Source organism: Diabrotica undecimpunctata, chromosome 8 (genome assembly GCF_040954645.1).
Source record: "Diabrotica undecimpunctata isolate CICGRU chromosome 8, icDiaUnde3, whole genome shotgun sequence".
Taxonomy (NCBI): Eukaryota; Metazoa; Arthropoda; class Insecta; order Coleoptera; family Chrysomelidae; genus Diabrotica; species Diabrotica undecimpunctata.
The window spans coordinates 112103302-112123717 of record NC_092810.1 but is presented as its reverse complement, the minus strand read 5'-3'; the positions used below and the strand labels follow the sequence as shown (position 1 = coordinate 112123717).

Genomic DNA, 20416 nt, shown 5'->3' with positions numbered 1-20416 from the left:
GTTCTCTATTAATGATGTAATCAAACATAAGATACTGCAATGAAACAACAAAATATTGAAGACGCCGATTGTTACGGTGATTCTATTTGTAGCGCTATACTGTTAGTAATTAAAATATTGCGTTGCGTTTTATTTAGCGTTATAAACCATTAAATGTTTGTTGTTGAAACTTAACAAGACATCAATTTTATTGTACTTTAAATAGCACACGTTGTAAACTTTCCTCGGGTTTATTTGTAGTCTACTGGAAATCGTTTATATGTAATATAAAATAAAAAGGGAACAATCATTTTCTAGAATTAAAAAAAGTGTTTTTTTTTCTAACATATCCAGTTTGTGATTAGAAAAAGGTTAACTAAAAAAATATTTCTAAAAAAGTAGATGAATTCGATTAGAAGCGGGGGTGTTTAGAGAATCCTGTTGACTGATTGTAATAGATAACATCTGGGCCAAACATAAATTATATTTGTATAATAATATATTACGCACTTAATACAATTTTATATCAATATAATGTTGCGTTGACTCTAAAAGAAAATAATTAATTCCGGAAGGTTTGCTCGTATGCGACAACGGAGCCGTTGGATAATTTGCTTTATTGGACACCTTTTACAAGAAAAGCAACTTGTAATCGATAAAATGAAGGTTTAATTCTTTAAAACTTTTTGGAATTTGGAATAATTTTGAGACATGGGTGATGAATCCATTATCAAAATTGCTCTAGCTGTCATACTTTACAGGTAAACGTATTTTTCTAGTTTTTTCGGAATCGAAAGTAAAAACTTTCTATTTGTTAATTTTAATAAACATAACTTTAAATCCTGAATTCGAATACGTCATCAGTTTTTCTGTATCTGTTGCAGTTTTGGCTGCACTGGTCCGAGGACGGACGGACACACAGACGGACGGACGGATCGAAATTAAAAGATAAAACTTTTTTCGATACAAAAATATTTTAATAATTTTTCTGATATGAGATATATATTGTAAAATTAGTTAATGAGCTGGAATTAAACGGTATAATTTCAGCATTTTAAGTTTTTTACTCGAAGCTACTGTTACCAATTGTTCAGAAGATTTAAATAAAATTGATGTGTTGTTAGGTTTCAAGTACAAGTTTCAAGTACATTCCGTAATAAACGTTTTATACAATCTTACCTGACTCAATCACAAATTAACTCGAAACAAACGCCCAACATTCAAGCGTCTTCACTACGAAGTCAATTTTAGGCGTGAGCGGATCGTTACCGTACGTCTTGCAGGACTCAGACCTGCCAATATAGAGGTCGCCATCGAGCCAGAGTCCAAATTTACCATCGCCGGCGCCAATGCTGATACTTTCGTTGTTGCCTTTGATGAAATACAAGTTTTCTCCCGTCCAATTGAATACTTTGAATTCGGGCGTGAAGGAAAATAGCAGAGATTCGCCAGTGCCGTAGAAGTGGTCAGATACCTGAAGGGCACATGAGGTCAGAGCACCAAATACCTACAAAAATAATAAAAGAATTTTAGTTAGTTGTTAAAAATTAAGAAAACAAAAAAAATATTTCCTTTTAAACTTTTCCACAAACCAGATTCAATCTTTATTTATACCGGGGCTTTTTAATTAAAGCCTGAAAATTGTAGTGACATTGCTCATTGCATTTTTTAGAAGATCTTCAAGTTTGTATGACAATCATTGCTTCCTGTATCGCCGTCATCTTGTATTTTTTTTAAATAGCAACAGTTATTGCTTGATATGTTACAGAACAGCTTATTTCTTCCACTTTTCAAAAATGTTAATTACGTGACATAATGAATAATTAATTAAAACATTGAAGGAAATTTATTCATTATAATAAATGCTCAAAATGCTGTCAATTTGTGTGCTGAAAATAATACAATCAATCGTGGAAGCTCCAAATGAATTGTCGATAAGCTCTACAGTAATTACGTACATTTCACGACGTACTTGATCTTCTGAATCTTAGTTGGTCTGTTAAGATGTTCAGGTAGTCTCAAAGAAAAGGTCAAATGGTGTCAAGTAGGGTGATCTTGCCGCTTGCTCAATCACCCTTCACTCACTGTTCGACCAATCCATCTCTGTGGGAAAATGGTATTTAAATATTGCTAACGTCTCTATGACAATGCGTGAGTGCATCATCTTGTTGAAAGTACAGGTTCATGTTTGAAACAAACGGTTTATTTCAGGTATAATTTGATTTTGGAGAAGATTAATATATTTGGCACTGGTTATTGTACCTTCAATAAAAAAAAAACAAATTGTTTTTTACCAAACCCGCCTAGATAATAACTTTGGATATTGTGTATGAATCTCCTCCATCCAGTGCGGATTAGAATCTGACCAGTATCGAGCATTATGACATTACTTTTTAAACATCATTGAATCCAACAAATTGTTTTGCATCCTTTATTTACCCTGTTACATTTTCACAATATTCTAATCGTCGCTTAAAATTATATAATATTCATAATAATGAATATTATATATTTACTAATATATAATATTCATAATAATATATATAATTTTTGGTGAAGAATAAGAATGAAAGTTATTTTTAGGCAAAATGGATTGTACAAAGTTTCTGGTAAATATCACGACTTCTTGCCAGTTCACTTATGATATTTTAGGATTTTCCTGATCGTTTAAAAGCATATAAAACGTTTTATCGACAGTATATATATATATATATATATATATATATATATATATATATTATATAATTTCCGAGGGGCATTTGTATCTAGGGGCCCATCGTAAGTGTTTGTACAGACATTTTTTCAAAATGTATTTTTTTAATCATATAAATTAAAATAGTGAAAAATACTTACATTATTGTCAGTGTCTTCTATAACCATGAGTATAGGTGACTCGAGTTTGAACATTTTCCTATACATGGAATTTAAACTGAAACCGTGTTGGCTGGTACTAAATATTAACGTCCATGCGTAGCCTTCCGCCCTGGCCGGTAAATGCCTGCAAAGGTTTTCTCTGTGGTGGTCTTTAAGGATTTCTGTGGTACCAATTAGGTCTGGTGGGGTAAGTTCTATATCTAAAGAAGGAGCAGCTGACGACGAATAGAATGCTCGTCGCAGTTCTTCTGACATCGGCAATACCTAAAGAAAAAAGAAAAAGTACATATTAGCGTTATTGTGGCAACCAAACAGTTTTGATTCTAATTTATAATCAACAGAGAAGAAATATGACTTTGGATTTTTATATATTTTTTTTCAATTGATCAATATTACTTCCGCTAATATAAAGCTTGTACCGTGGACTATACACGCATGCAATATACAAAAGAATATTATAATTCTTAGATTATTTTACAAAGGATTTGATACTACATATGTTTTTGATATGTTCATTTTTAATCCAACGTATCCGGAGGCACTTATATGGACAATGCCTATGCATGTATTCTGTACACAATTAAATATTTTCGCACTCAGTTTGATGAATATTTTGACTTGATTGGTATTGCTAATTAATACTCCAATTTCCCCACACGCAAATAATATCAATTATTGACGGTTTCTAATCGAGGTTTTTAACCCTCTACATATAGCATTTCCATTATACCACCTCTAAAACATTCAGTGACCACATATCCATGTTTAAACAAATGATAGGGGCAAGTGTATATCTAGGTCTACTCGTGCATCATCTACTATGTGATGGATAGAATGTTACAAATCTGAACCAGGAACTCAACATTTTATTTGGATTTTAAGATACTGGTTGACAAGTATCATCGCCTACAAGCTAGATTTTATGCAGGTGGTAACTAAAGGGACTGTAATAAAATAAAGTTCATCCTTCGTCTTCCTTCTTTCCTGTTTTAACTTGAGAAACAACTTGTAGTATCTCAAACTCAGCCACCTCATTTATTTTGAGAACTTGATGGCCTGGTACCGACCATTCAATGTATGGTAATGAGACGATTGAATTATTTCCAGAAAGTTGTGAAAAACTTAACGTAACAAATACCATTATATTTTTCAAATACATACACGAACCTCTGAGGTCAATCCACGGTAAATATAAAGTGACACTATTATTTCTTGAGATTTGAAGACATGTAGAAGTTTCACCAGGTGAAAAATGTAGAACTAAAATAATTCGAAAGGTGGCGAATGAATATAGATTCCGAAGCCAATAATACAAAAAGAATTCGAAGTCTCTTTTATGAAATGTTGGCTGCAACAGTATGCCAAATTGTACCAACTGTACGTAAATCTTGATACTTAACTGTAACTTGGCAGTATTAGTCGCGATATTGCATTTTAAGTTCGAAAACCCACCGTAGCAAATCTCTTTGTTTAATTACAATGTACTGAGTAATACCGTTTATTATAGATCGATGGAACACAGCCAAAAATAATTAACACCAGCAACTGGTACATAAATCACGAAAATTTCGAAATATAAACCTTCAACTTTAATAATCTCACGGTTAACTACACGCAAAAACATATTTCTTCTCTATTTCTCGCTCTAATACGTGTCTTCAAGGAGGATTTAAAATATAAGCCAAAGGGACCAACGGTATATTTCTTTGATATTATTTAGTTGTGGAAAGAGCATTTTTTACATATTATTACCAAAAGCAAAAGTATATACCGCTATCGAAGAAGAAGAAAATTAATAAATGTGTAAAATAACTTCACATATTAACCTCATTTACGATTACGCTAATGTTTGGTCTCAAGCTTGTACTCAAATGATCGAAAACTTACTTTCTCCATTTTTTCCATTTTAATTTTATTAAATATATCAATGTTCTTCCGAGATAGCAATATAAATATATTCTTAGCTGCTTCTTTCTTACGGTTAATCTTGAATTACTTTATTAAAAATGCTTGTTACGCTTTTCTAACGACAAAACATATATGTACATCAAAACTAAGTGCTTAATTTTACATCTATGTACATATTTATACTAGCATGTGCACCTTTTATCAACCTAACGATCAAAATATTTATTTTGAAGTTAACACCAAATTTACATAAGGAAACTCAGAAATACTGTCAAATTGACACAATATACGGTCCAGACAGGAGAGATAAAATTCAATAAAGAGCTCGATACATATCTGTAAATTACAATGGTTTTTCGAATTAATTTAATTTTTAACTTTTTAAACGTTTGTTAAATATTATTGAAAATCTCATACGATAATGACACTGCTAAGACTCATGAAATATTAGATATCACTAATTGTATTGCAAAAAAAATTTCATTTACATTTCGTGTACATAGAATTGTGATGACGTCACGTTGACAGTTTATGTAGATTTTGAATTTAAAGCTATACATAATGATTGGCTTATTGATATAACTTCTGACTCTAAATTTTTGGTGTAAATTTATTTTAACATTACAACATTAGAAGGACAAGTTATTGAAAGAAAATTCGTCTTTTTAAACAGGGGACCTAACCTCAAAAAATTCTAACGTGATCTAATACACAGAAAAAAATCTAAAATTCGACATCTAAAGATATCCCTGAAATAGAGTTTAACGAGTTAAGAATAGCACTTAGCCAAATAAGGAATAGGTAAAGTCCAGCCAGTACAGCGGGCGGTTTTTCGAAAAGAGGTACTACTAAGCACTTTCCAGCGGTACAAACTCTTATTCAGAAAAGTACAGAATACAATTTACCTCTACAGTGATGTTGCACACAAAAGAACAGACCAAATAGCAGTTGGTTATCTTGATATTCTTAAAAACTTGAAATGGCGAAATAGGGATATTAATATAAAGTAAAAGCATTATATAATTATACACTAAAACTAAAATAATGACTTCAGAAAATATACGAATAGGGAATGATAACCAAACAACGAAAAGTATCCGAATATCACTTTAAGTTTAAGTCGAAGGACCGGTCACATAACGCAACAATCCTGGGATAGATGAACATACAGACTGTTAGTTTGACATCCTATAGAAATCAAAATAAAGATGAGAGAATCAAAAAAGAAACAATAGGCAAAGTATCTCTAGAAAATATTGGATTCAGACCAACTTATACAGAGTGGCATGAACAGAAATTGAAAGAGGCCAAAATATATGATTGGTTGAAAAATACATAGATACAGAGAGAGAGAGAGAGAGAGAGGATTATTATTAATATAGTTACAATATTGCTAATACTGTGATAAATAAATCCATTAAAACGATAAATCCATTTTCTAAAAGAAGCATTCTGATATTAATGATAGATTGTTATGCTTTAACTAATATTGAAACGGTCAGGGAACTGCTTTATTTTTATTCCAAATATTCACTGCAAAAAACCAGCTGTGAAATATACACATATAAGTTGACGAGAGACATAATTGTGCAATATATGCAATATATTGTGCAATATGTGCCATATTTTGACAATAAGTGAGTTATGCGGAATATTATTGACTGGAAGTATCCAAAAGATCTTCCAACTCGCTATTTGGTTTATGAAAGTTTAGCTCCTTACACAACTGACAGACATGAAGCTAAAATTTATTCAATTTCTTTTTATGCAATAAATGCATCGAACTCTTTATATTTATATTAGAGGACGGGACCTACTAAACAATCTCTTAATCTACAGACATGCATTTTTCATACATACTTTTTTTGTTGATGTGGCCTTCGTATTTTTGTATTATAATACTTAAATATAGGTAGTTAAATTTTGTAGTGGGAGCGTAATCAATTAAAGCTTTTGTATTTATTGTAAATTTTTTGTTTCAAGAATAAAAAGTGTCCAATGTACTCATTGCATTGACATAACTTGCGATGATCGTAACTTAAAATTAGCAGAAGCAGAAAATTTGTAATAAAATCCATTTTTGGGGATTGTTCATTCGCTAATATATTGTTGTTTGTGTTGCGACAGAAATTGTCTCCAGTGCAGTCAAATATTAGCATAAGATGGAGAAAAATATACTGTAAGCACAGCAAAGAAAACAAGTAATTAGTTGAATATTGCACATAACTAAGGTAAATGAGGTCTTTCACAATATCATGCACTCGTTTGAATCACTGAATTAATTATTCTTTTTTCTAACGTATTCTGTAACAAAAAAGCTGGCTAACCTTAAGAAAAGCAAAGTTCTTTAATAAAATATTATTAGTAAGGACGTAAGACACGTTAAAACACTTTTTGAGTAATGAAATTATAAATTATAGAAAGACTCAATCTAATGAGTCACAATACATGCCCTTGGCCTGCGACAGGGACCACTAAGTATCGTCTAAAGGCGGGTACACATATGCGAGCAGAACTGTTCGCGAACCGTTTGTGAACGCTATATTCGTTAATTTGTACGACGGGACGAACCGCTTGCGAGCTGTTCGTTCGTTGCTCGTCAGGAACCACAGCCTGTCGGTTTTTGGGACGAACACAAAGAATGTTCGCAGAACTATAAATTGTGTCTATAAATTGTTTCTGTTAAGTGTGCGATGAGATCATTCGGTTAAACAAAATTGCTGAACGAGCGCGGCTTATTCAAAAGTAACGAGAGAAATTAATAACAGATAATCTAAACAAAATACCGAAATGTTTAGAATAACGAAGTAAATTAATTCTCGGTTTGTTATTAGATACTTAGGGTATTGGATAGCCTGAACATAAACATATTTTCAACGAACTCTTCGCGAACAACTCACGAGCAGTTCGCAAACAGTTCGGCTCGCATATGTGTACCCACCTTAACAATCTATCTAAAGCCGGATTCAGACAGCTCGTAGAATGGCGCTCTTCACTAATAATTAAGGAGGAACATAAAATATATTCAGTGAAAAAGAGAGAGACCACGCATGACATCCCATGTTAGTGTGAAATTGATAAATATTTATTTTCTGAGCGTGTCCTGTCGAGATCAGGGATAAGGTAAGTTTTGTCCACCAGTGTTGCCGGTAAAAATTTTAGTAAATTGACTAATTTATACAATGATAAAAATTCCAACACAACTTGGTTAGACCACTTCATAGTAAACTTACCACGACATTGACCGCACCTGCCCTTAGACATGTCGAAAGGTTTGATGGGTAATACGTGCTATAGAGGGTGCTACAGTTCCGATGTGTGAAATTCTATAGACAATGGATCTACCTGTTTTACGAAATGTTGATGTAATTTCACACCTCTAACAATAGCACCACACTGAGCTGAATATTAATGAGTCTCTTAGATAGTTTGTTAGACTATAAGCGTCACCGGTCATAAAATCCTATCTCTCACCATACTAGGGAGAAAATGATTTCAAATTTCTATTTTTGTTCGTTTATCCAACTTTCATATTTTGCGATAAAGTTATGCAAATTCGGCAAATTCGATTTCGGCAAAATCTAATTTGTCATTGTTTTTGCATTGGAGCACTTTTTAATATAACACCCACGATGGAATAAAACAGAAATTAATAATACTGTTATTATACTTAATTTCTTTTTATTTTATATTAAGTCCGTAGGTCTCTACTAGCAATTCAACAAGTGTTTTATCTAGTATTTAGTACATACATATAATAGTAAGAAATTGTTATTTTATTGGTATTTGTAATCGATAATATAAAATTTGCTACTTTCTGCATACTAATACAAATAAAGATAGTTTAAGTTGAAAAAAAAAAAAACAAAACTTGACTTATAACCTAACCTTGAACGTAAACGATAAGAGATATCATATATGAAAACATGGATTTTATAAACAAAACATTTAAAATCGGGACGGAAGACAAACTACATATAGTCGAATAATAAAAATCGAGACTTGTACTATATAAAAATATAACAATATTTTCTTACGAAATGTAAAAAGACTGTACGAGAGCATAAAGTCTGTGCAGTTCCTGTAGGACCAAAGTATCAACAATCGACTGATTTTTTCTGTATAATAATTGAAATATTTCTTTGATTATTGAAAACTAAGAAAGTTACACTTTGCATTTAGACGAGTAATAAAAAAAAGGGAGAAAAAGTTTTATACAGTTACTGATATTGGAAACATTTTCATTTAGAAAACAGGTCTTAGATTCAAAGTAAAGGTGTATATTTATCACACAAATAAAAAATTTGTCCAAAGTACGATACACACGATACAGAAAACTGAATTTTAAACAAAACAACAGCAGCAAGATAGCGATAGAAGAAGAGGAGTGAGGGAGTGAAAGAATGAGGGGAGAGAGAGAGAGAGAGAGAGAGAGAGAGAGAGAGAGAGAGAGAGAGAGAGAGAGAGAGAGAGAGAGAGAGAGAGAGAGAGAGAGAGAGAGAGAGAGAGAGAGAGAGATAGAGACGGAGAGGGAAAACACATGTATCTTTTGTAAAATGAAAATTTTCTGATAAATATTTAATGAACAACCACTCCAAAAAGATATCTTACATGTGATTCAATGAAAGCAAAAGAAACAGTTTACCATGTCAAAATTCAAATAATGGGAAATCGATCAGCCAGAAGATGGCCGATCTTCTTTTAGCGAATATAAGCATATTATCAATATGTAGACCTAGAAATTTATTTTCAAGCTCAGCTTTGATAACATCATCCTTAGAAATAATGTCATGTAGATCAAATTTAAAAAGAATTAATTTAGTTTTTGTAATGTTAAATGACAAGTGATTGGCGGCACACCATTTTTTAATCGCATGAAGATCTTTGCTAATAATATTAGACAGTAGGGAAGTGTTTTTATCCTGCCATAAAATAGTCGTATTATCAGCAAATATAGTAAATTGTTCACCGATATTCAGTTTATTTATGTTCAAATATACCAAGAAACAGATAGGACCCAAGACACAATTCTGTGTGAGATGTTACTTGAGCGACATTCATTAACCATCACAACTTGGCACTTATCAGTTAAACACGATTTGAACCAATTCAAACCGGTACCTTAAACTATATTTTTCCAGTTTCTTAAGCAATATCCCGTGGTTAAAACAGTCAAAAGTTTTATCCTGAAAGTCCTGATAACCTGAGGTGTTAACATATTCCGGTTGAGATTAATGAATGAGCGTCATCGAATTGTTAGTTCTTTTCTCTTACTACTGTACTACTTATCTATCGGCTGTCTTGATCTATTCGCGAATACCAACTGATACAATATGCAGGGAACATTCATTACATAATACAGGAAAGATTCAAGGAGCAAGATCGGTTGAAGAATTCTTGGTTGAAGAATCTACGTGATTGGTATCAATGCAGATCGATTGATTTGTTTAGAGTAGCAAGTTTAAAAATAAAAATAGCCATTACGATTGCCAACCTGTTTAAATTTGTATTTTTCTGGCCAAAGTGTGTGTGCTTGAACCATGAAGCCGCTACACCACTTACAGTGAAATAAGTATAGTATAGTTTAAATAGTTGTGCTATCCCGTGGGAACTTTGTTGCTAAAATGTAAAACCCATTTTTTTTTGTTTCTAATATCTTTGTAAGACAAAATCACTTGGTCGTCCAAAAATCGTAGTGGGAGGGGAGCGGTGGGGGGCCTTACAAAAAAAAAAATGCAATTTTTTTTTTCATCGTTTTTCGAATGTACAGTATCCGAAAATTCATTCGTCAAATTTGCATACCCATCAGAACATTAGAAATATTTTTTTTTTATTTTTAAAAATACGTCATACCATTATTGTATACGGAGCGCCTTCATACAAAATCACCTGCCCTGAAAACCCATATTTTTAAAATCGTTTACCTCGTTCTACCTCGAAAAATATTGGGTTTAGCAAAAAATTGCTTTTTATAAACGTTATAGACCAAAAATCAGAGAACATGCTGGTTTCTTTAGAACTTTGATTGGATAATTAGTTTAAGAAAAATTAAATAAATCGAACGGCATGTCACGACGGACAGTGCTGAACGCAGAGATGCGAGGAAGGGCGAGATTCCTATGCCATCGTCAACCGCAAATCGACTCTACTGACGGCGATGTTGTTATGGTCGTTTTTTCATTGTGATGCTGATTTTAAGGAGGATGAATACTCTTCTAGCGTAAATAGTGACTTCTTTGGCTCGTTTTCTTGTCAGATTATTAACAGTTTTAAAATACTGTATTTGTTAAGTAGTATTTATATTATCATAATAGGTATTGTTGTATATCTTTAAGGTTGTATACTTATTATTATTAAATTATTAATATTATCCAGATTTGGCCATACGGCTCGCACTCCCTCAAAGGGGAAAATTCACTCATCTCAGATACTTACGATATCAAAAGAATTGAGCTCTGGTGGGACTCTTTCCGTGTTATCGAGCCCTAGGAGACTTGGTATGTAGGAGTATCCCGTATCCCCAAAAATGTTCTTACAGATTATTGTTATTATTATAAAGCTTACTAAGGACGTAGTAAAGTGGTTAAATTTCAAAAGCTTGGGATATACATATCTAAAATGGCAAATTCTAATAGAATATCTACCATTTCCAAGTATGCATTCCAGTATTTGCCTGTGACAGTTTGAGCTGCAATGAATTCTGGAAACTCTGGCAAAAGTTCACGAGTTAAAGTTGAGATTTTATCGAAGAGTTGCATAACGTCTTCTTTTCTCCTGAAAGTATCGATGATTTCCGATGTACAAAGATGAATTAAGTTAATAAAATGTACAGAAGGACTGCCACACTCTAAAAGCCACTTCTTATAAAGATTTATTAATAATTTTGACAGAGCTTCGTACGTCAACTTATGGGCTCGTATAGCTTTATTGTATTTTTTGCCAGATAAAATACCATCAATTGTGGACTGAGCATAGAGACCACTGTCCAACCATACATCAGCAAGTCCAGAATCTGTCATGAACTGACCAATTATTTTGAGGAAGTTCATAACCATGTGAAATCCACCTAGACGAATGACTACGTTTTTTGTGTCTTCTTGCTGGGACCATTCGAGCTCTTTAGCTTTATAATAGATCGCTTGATCAAACGTCAGTACGGTGTATCTGTTATTTAGCTTCTTAGCAATTTCATTGCACTTTATGATAACAGTCCAAATGGTATCATATTCTGACGAGACATGGAGTAGCACAGGTAAGTAGCCATAGGTCGTTACATGTGATTTATCCTCTACAGTCCGTTTATGAAATCCTGGCCACTGTGGGATAACGGTTTCATCCCTAACAGAGTCCCTCGTTTTGCAAATATCTTATGTTATTATTAAGATTCTGACCCTTTTCTATGATGCTCAGTTTATTTTTCTCAGATTGTACTTTTCTTTTTGATTTGTCAAAATAAATTTTGTGAAGGGAATGAAAATCATTCGGTATTACCAGCTTCTGATTATACGGCAAAAATTTAAATTGTCCAGGTATATTTTCATTAAATGGTCCTCTCTGGAAGGCAGCAATTTGGGTTCCGTGAAAAGTAGGTGTTTTGTCGAAAGTCTCTTCCAAAATGTCAATGTTGTCAGCAGCAAATTGAACGAATCGATTGGGTACCAATTGTCTCGGTATGGTCACATGATTATTCTCCAAGTAAAGTTGAATTTCTTCTTGAGCGATGCTGTTACGCAGTCTAAGAGTACCGATGTATGAAATTGAATGACCGCAAGCGTGTATTGCTTCAATGAGTTTTTTCGACCTTGTTTCCTGGTGAACTAAAAGTCCTAGCCCAATATGCTTTGGAGTTTTTATTTTTCCATTCGAACAGGCAAAAATAATTTCTTGGAAAATGCTAAAAGTTTCTATTTTCTTTTTATTATCGCTTTCATTGCGGACAACAAGAGAATACAAGCTTTCAGGAATGGACTTTTTGTAGTCTCTAACATTCATTCTTTTTTAAATCGGACTCAATTGACATCTTGTTTATCTCGCTTCGGACAGTTTGGCACATTTTGACTAGAATGTGTTGCTCCGATGCCCCGAAACTAAAAGTGTCAGATTCGTCGTGGTTATTTTTTCTTGCATATTATTAGTCATAACTTGGCATAGTTTTTGATTCGGTGAGTGCTTTTGACAAAAGATGTACTTTTGTAAATTAAAGGGCCGTTCAAGGGCCGTTTTTGAAAAATATCGTCTCTACGAAAATCAAATGGCAGTTTAGTATTTTTTGACTTGTACGAGGCAATGTTCTTTGAGCTCGTATAAGATTTATAACAGTTTTTGTGCAATTTTAAAAAATCTTGATTTTTTAGATCATCAAACTTTGAGAATATATGCCGCATGTATTTATTCTCATAACAATTTTTCATATGTTCGCTCGTGCATTCAATAAAAGTTTTTTTTGATCTTTCTTGAGAGTTAACCAGCCTTCCTCCTTCCAAACAAATAAGACACACATTTTGAATAAAAACGTCTTTTTCGGCATCAGATGTATGGAAAGAAACATGCCTTAATATGATTTTTGACTCAAGTTCGCTGTCAGAGCTGCTGCTGTTCGTTAAATCCATTTCTAGATGGATACAAAAAAATACTAACTGTAATAGTAAGTACTAAAATTGTTAATTTACTAATAAGTTTAATTAATCACTGTTAATAATATAATTAATATATAAGAACTTTATTATGTCTCACTTATAATAATCTTAGAGGATTTCGCGCTAAAAACAAAGCTTATGAAAAAGAATGCACATATGCAAAACAATACCCTTGTTGCGCTAGAATATATACAACCATATAACACAACAGCGTCTCGAGGTAAAAACGACCGTAACAACATCACCATCAGTATTAGAAACCAAAAAAAATGGGTTTTACATTTTAGCAACAAAGTGCCCACGAAAATCTATTCTAGAAGCCTTTTGCCAGTCTATTTACTCTACTAGTAAGCTAGGCCGCTGAACAGAGGAGATAACCGATTTTTCGAGAATATGCACTTTTTGTGGTGCATTTATTATTTCTACAATTTCAAAAAGAACCCAGAGAAACTAAAATCTTAAAAACTTCTTAAAAAAATTCTTGTTTCGTGGCCTTCTTTATGTCAAACAGATTTAAGATTATATAAAAATAACCTTATTTACTACAGATATTTGATAATACGTAATTTTATAATTTAAATTAAAAAGTAAACTTCATTAAATTTGATAATTGTTATGGAATAACAATATAATTGCTCAATTTTCTATTGATAATGCCTAATTGAAGCTACGGTACCAGACACCAAAGATAAATACGGAAATGTTTGGGTTTATTTGTAGATAATAAACTTAACAAAACAAATGTTTAACACACTACTGCAAATAAACAAATTGCAATTTATACACATTTATCTAGTTATTACTAGTATGTAAATATTAATTGAGTATATTGAAATCTGATTAGCACCCTTTGAAAATGTAGTAAACCACGGGTTTACTACACATACCCGTTCTCGAGGAATGCCACAAGAAACTATAAACGATACGAGAAGTCTCATAAGATATCTGAGAGTTGCTGTGAATCTTTCATGGGGTGTAATGGCTTTTCTCATGCAGGTGTCTTGTTTCAGTATGTTACCAACCCTAGCAATTGACAACTGGCTGAGGTGTCCATTAGCAAATAATTACGCCAGTCATCAGGTTCACCTCTTAATTTTTTCAGTAACAAGCTACTTCTTTGACCATCTTGTTTTCCCTAAATCTTTGTATCGTTATAATTGAAAAAATAAAAAAAAGCGGCGTTGTTTCCTCCATAATCAAAAAAAGGTCTCTCAAAAAGATTCACTCAATAAATTTAACACAATTCAAGAATATGGATTGGAAGTGAGGTAGAAAGTGGAAGAGAAAACACGTAGTATGTATACACTGGAAAAAACGTAAATTTTTTCCTTGCTGAGTACGAGTACGAGTCCTAGTTCGTATTATACCTTTAATTTCCTTATCATATATTCCATATCCTCCGTGTCTTGTGCAAAAATGACTTGGTAATCTGCGAAAAGTAATGAATGTAATATATTCTCTTGTACTGGTACGCCCATTGTTCCGCATTTTCTATACCATCTGAGGAGATGCTTTGAGCCTGATCTATATAATATATATATATATATATATATATATATATATATATATATATATATATATATATATATATATACACTACACAAAAGTGATTCTCGACTTCACCCTGACCGTTGTGCATTAGCCAAACATGTCCATTCCACTGGTCATCTCATGGACTATACTAACACCACAATTCTCCACCGTGAGAACAATAAATCTAAAAGAGAGTTCATTGAAATGTCTTATATTTTCCTTAACGATTTCTCCATTAATGTTAAGAGTGACATCAAGAATCTAAGCGATATATACCACCTGTTACTTAAATCAGATACCAAGAACAATACTATATCACAGATAACTAACTTGACTGATATATCTATTAACAACTAACATACCTTTATAATTAATTTTCATTAACAAAAAATATATAACATTCCCTTGCTTTTCTTAGATACGTCTCAATAAGATTCAATAATACATGAACAATATAATATAATTAAATAAAGAAAATCAAAATAATATTTCCCTTTACTGGGATTTAAATTCATTCGTGTTTTACCAATGAACCTTAACGACACAAAGATTCATACGAACTACTGAAGTTGTCAGCGCTTGCGTTCTGGCTTAAACAGAACCTCACTTTTAACTATCTAAAAATCAAAAATTTAGTTATTGCCGACAATTCAAAGAATTACCTCCTTTTAAATGTAGTTACATTGGGTTTTTCGATTAACCTTGGGTAAGCCTTTACGTGTCAAGTTCAAAGCTACCATACATTTCAATCCTTATAAAAAAACTTTTTTTTTGCACATAGTAACAAAAAACACCACTATGTTACTAGCAAAGTTTTTTAATATTCTAACTCTACAATTCTAAGTTACGGTAAGATCAATAATGTTTTAATAGATAATATATGGTAGCTAATTATAATTTATTCTCTTTCAGCCCTGAAGAAGCCAAATTAATTCTCTTTGGCGAAAACGTTCGGCGAAACAATTGATACACATTAGAGTATTTCTTGCAGATTTCCCCAATATTTAAGAGTTTACTATATATATATATATATATATATATATATATATATATATATATATGTTAAAAAGTGTAGGTGATAGACCACATCCACATCCCTGTTCTGTTTAAAACCTTTGGTTGCGGTGATTGTGTTTGATATTTCATTGCCTAACTTAATCTGCACCACTGTTTTTTTATATAGTATTTGTGTTATATTTAACCATTTCTCACTAACGTGCATTTTTCTCATTACTTCCCAAGGGCTTTCCTGGGTACGCTATCATATGCTTTCTCCAAGTCTATAAAGGTCATGTTCAATATTTTTCTCTTTGTTTTTTTCTATCACCTGTCTCATGATAAATATATTATCGAGACACGATCTGACTTTTCGGTTATGCTATTTTTTCTTTTATTGCCGTGGAAAAGATTCATATAAAATAAATTCCACTCCTCTGAAATCTCCTCTCCTGCTTCAATTTTAATGAACAACACTCGTATTAATTACATGATCCTTGCGCCTCCATATTTCAGCAGTTCCATTTTTATGTTCCCTGGTCCTGGTGCTTTGTTGTTTTTGGCTTTCTTTAGTGCTTTATTTATATCTTCCTCTATGATTTCGGCTTCCTCTGTTATTGTTGTCACAGGATTTTGTGAGATATACTTCGGCCTATTCTCCTGCGTTTTTATTATCTATACATTTACAAAGTAGCACCCTTCTTTCGTGTGCAAAAATTATAGTTTCCTTATGCCGATTTAAATTTCAATCAAAATTATATATTTTCACTCTCACGTTTAAAGTTTAAAAACAATCTTAAACAGAACATTTCGATTTTATTTTTAACACAAAGTTTTTGTACATGCAATGGCTGTCTTTGTTGTTAATATATTCCGTGTAGCCTTCTAATTAGTTATGCAATTCATTCTACACTTTAATTCAAAACACATTTCAATGATAAAGTTGTTATTGTCTCCATCAAGAAAAATGTCTTGAAAACACAATATTTTAGTTTAGTAGATGAACTTTGTTCCTGTAGTTCGTAGTCACGTGTCAACTTTGTTAAAAGTAGTGTTTTTGTTGTTTGTTAAAAGAATTGAGGAAGACAACTAACTCTCAGACCATTCGGCATTTAGCACTGATATGACATTAAGGGACTTCTTTTTCATCATGTTCATCAAAGTGGAAATCAAACCGTAAAAAAAACGTATTTTCAACTCAAATTGTGATTAAATCCCATTAAAGATAGTAAATGTTAAAATGACACAAGAAAATAGATTCAGAACAATATACGGAAAATAATGTTTTCAGATTAACAATAAAAAGCACCTAAACGTGATATTTCTTTTATAATAATGAAAATAAACCCTTTACTGGGTTCTGAAGATCACAATAATATTCACTAATAATAATAAGCATAAAATAATCCGGAGTGGGAGGGAATTAATGGGTTCTTCTCTAAGACGTTTCACCAATAACAAATAAATCGGTGAATATTTAGTTATTGGTCGAATAAAATTTATTAGTCGATAGCTTTTCAATAGCTATTTGTACGCCACAGTTAGTTATTTATCGAATAAGTTCTAGTGTAATGATTTTTCCGCCAAATGTACTCGTTGGCGCAAGCGCATTATATTTATTTACCACTGTAATCATAATCATAACCATAAATCTTTGTTATTGGTTGATTTTTGTTTAATCACTAAAAATGGACAAAAATTAGCATATATATATGCCTAGATATTAAACATATATTTCTATAAAACCAATTACCGCAAGGTTTTACGCTCGCGCCTTTACCGCATACTTACGACCTTAAATATTGATTTTAAGAAAAAGTGAAATTTGTAAAAGATATAATTTTATCCATTTTTTATGTACATTTATGTGGTAAAGTTAATAACAAACGAGAATATTATTAAAGAATTAATTTTTTTGAGTTATATAAAATTTAAATCTAAACATACAAAAAAAATTGTCACTTTCTAATTCATTGATCGTTTGACGTCAATATTTCCTAATTTTATGCAAATTTCTTGCACATTTTCCAGTTATAAGATACATTTAAAATTAGGCTGTAGACGTTTCAATTTTCATGGATCGCCATACGTTTTCAGTTTAGAATGACTTAAGTCTGGAGAAATTTTTGGCCATTTGGGAATATAAAATCAAGTGTCGTTTGGTCGAAAAGATTTAAAATCTATATTGGTAACACAATGCGCAATTGGTAACACAATTCAGTTGCACCACGTAGTAAAATCACATCCAAGATTGTGTGTTTTAAAAGAAAGTTTAATTTTTGCACTTAGAGATAATTTCTGTTGAGTATGAATAAAGTAATATTGCCCAGCTGGAAACAAGCTTCATCCATAATGAAGATATTGTAATCATTTTTAGCGAAAATCAGACACTTGGCACTTTTATTGCTCTGTAAAAGCAGAAGTGGATTCTATCGTCCTATTGCACAGAGCCATCAAATTTCATCGTCAAAGGTCATTACTCAATAAGTCATGAACCTGACATAGATAACAAAATCTATATGATTTACAAAGTATTAACTTTCAAATGTTATAGGTCAAATAGTAGTTTACAATTCATTGTAAAGAGGATTACAGAAAGTGACTATACTGTTTCATTTTTAAACAAAGGAAACATCCGAATCGCTTGTGCTAATAAGTTATTTTGTTGGGGGCAATAATACTGTCCGATCAAAGCAATAATTTGAGTACTGTTAGGAATTTTCTTCATCTGAAATCACAGTTAGGGGGTGATGTGCCAATTTTAAATGCGTTCTGACAGTCACAACTGACGCTAAACGTTTTGTTATCGCAAATTCGGCAATGATTTCGAAAAAAGTCCACAAAGTATGTTTGATTCTTATAAATTAATTCAAATTGGGTCAAAAATTTTTACAGTACATTTCAGTATAGACAAACGTTTTTGTGGTACGTACAAAATTAACAGAAAAAATTACTTTTTCATCAAGAACATGCACCGTCTAAGCAGTGGATCGCGGCGATGAAAAATATACATAATACTATTAACTGTTTACAAACTGTTGTGTCAAATAAGTAAACCATAAATACTTGACATCTTTTATATCAATATGTTTTAACACATAAACTGCCGATTTAGTTGATAAAATAACCAAGAGAAAAATTCTAAATGTATTCTGTCCTATTATCAACCAAGTTGGGATTATTCTTTGTCGTCCTTTCATTGTATTCATGTTCTTTGCATGTTTCTCTTATGGCTTCTCGGTCTCCAAAAGGGTCGTCTCGATTAAATCGCCCCCATGTAAATGTTCTGTTTTAGTGATGTGACCTTTTTCATTTAATATTCCGAAAATATTTTACATATACCGAATATAATAATATTCACTTCTGTATTTGTATTTTGATTGTCTTTTGTTTAAATATTTGTTACTATTGTCTCAAAACATAAAAGCTACTCATAATCGCTTGTTGTCTTTGTAGTTTATTAGCAGCTTATAAATATATTTATTAGCATAATATACGTCAGTATCACAGATCCGTGAATATTGTTGTTGATGTTGACTTCAATATGTGACTTTTTAATATGTATGATTTTAATACTTGATAATTTATGTAGTGTGTACAATGGAATTAGTTTTATTTCAAAATTAGATTCGGGACAGTGTTTCGTTGGAATTGACCCAATAAAAAATTGGGAGCTATTTTTGATCATGGGTTTTAAAATTTATGTAGAAAATATAAAATTCAACATTATATATTGTACAATAAATTTTTTATTAATTTTTTTTATATAAATAGCCACACAAGGTTTGTTCTGCGCAAGTCACCACTAGCCGAACCTTTTATTGGAATCATAGATCTTCCTGTTAGTCCAGTCGTCAGAGATTTGACCCCTAAAAACCATACAAACAAGCTGAATTTTGCTGAGAATATCAATTTTGGGACCCCAAAAAAGATGCAAAAAAGTTTACCACTTTGACCCCAGGGCTTCCCTCTAAAACTCACCTCGTAGGGGGTAAAAAACCAAAAAATCAATTTACCAATAATCTGTAAGCCGTAGAAAAAATGTATTAAATAAAAAAATTAGCTGAGATAATTTTGAACAAAATGTTTATAAGCAATTTTTGCGTAGAATGAACCGTTCTCTCAAAAACAAGGCGTGAAGTGACCGGCGAATTTTAAACATCAGTTCTGCGAGCGAAATCAATGTTAAATAAAATTTGTATCAACTAGACGGTAAAAAATCGATATCTTTTGATCAGAGTGTCCTTTGGACAAAAATAAAAATGCGTTTTAAAGGTGAAGAGTGCAGTTTTCGTATGACATTTTTGTGTTTTGCCGCAAATGAAATCAGTTTCTATAAAGCTGTTAAATAAATAAACTTTGCGCGATTTTTGCCATTTTTCACGACTCTCTTGAAGACAATTTTTGAATTTTTACCGTCGAGCTGATACAAATTTTACTGAGCATTGATTTCGAGAGCGTAAGTTAGTGTACGTTCACACAGACTACTA

At 32.0% G+C, this 20416-nt stretch overlaps 1 protein-coding gene across 13 annotated transcripts in view; it reads right to left on the bottom strand.

Moving 5' to 3' along the window:
* The window catches only part of mtd (TLD domain-containing protein mustard), a 916705-nt gene that overhangs the window by 15240 nt on the left and 881049 nt on the right, over positions 1-20416 (bottom strand). For 12 of the 13 annotated variants that reach the window (XM_072540745.1, XM_072540746.1, XM_072540756.1 and 9 more), the window contains 2 exons: positions 2833-3117; positions 1159-1486 (listed from right to left, as the gene is read on the bottom strand). In XM_072540745.1, coding sequence (XP_072396846.1) covers positions 1175-1486; positions 2833-3117 — 597 coding nt within the window. In that variant the 3' untranslated portion in view covers positions 1159-1174. Of the gene's footprint in view, positions 1-1158; positions 1487-2832; positions 3118-4740; positions 4765-20416 lie in introns of those variants that run through there. The other variant, XM_072540755.1, reaches the window with a different exon arrangement.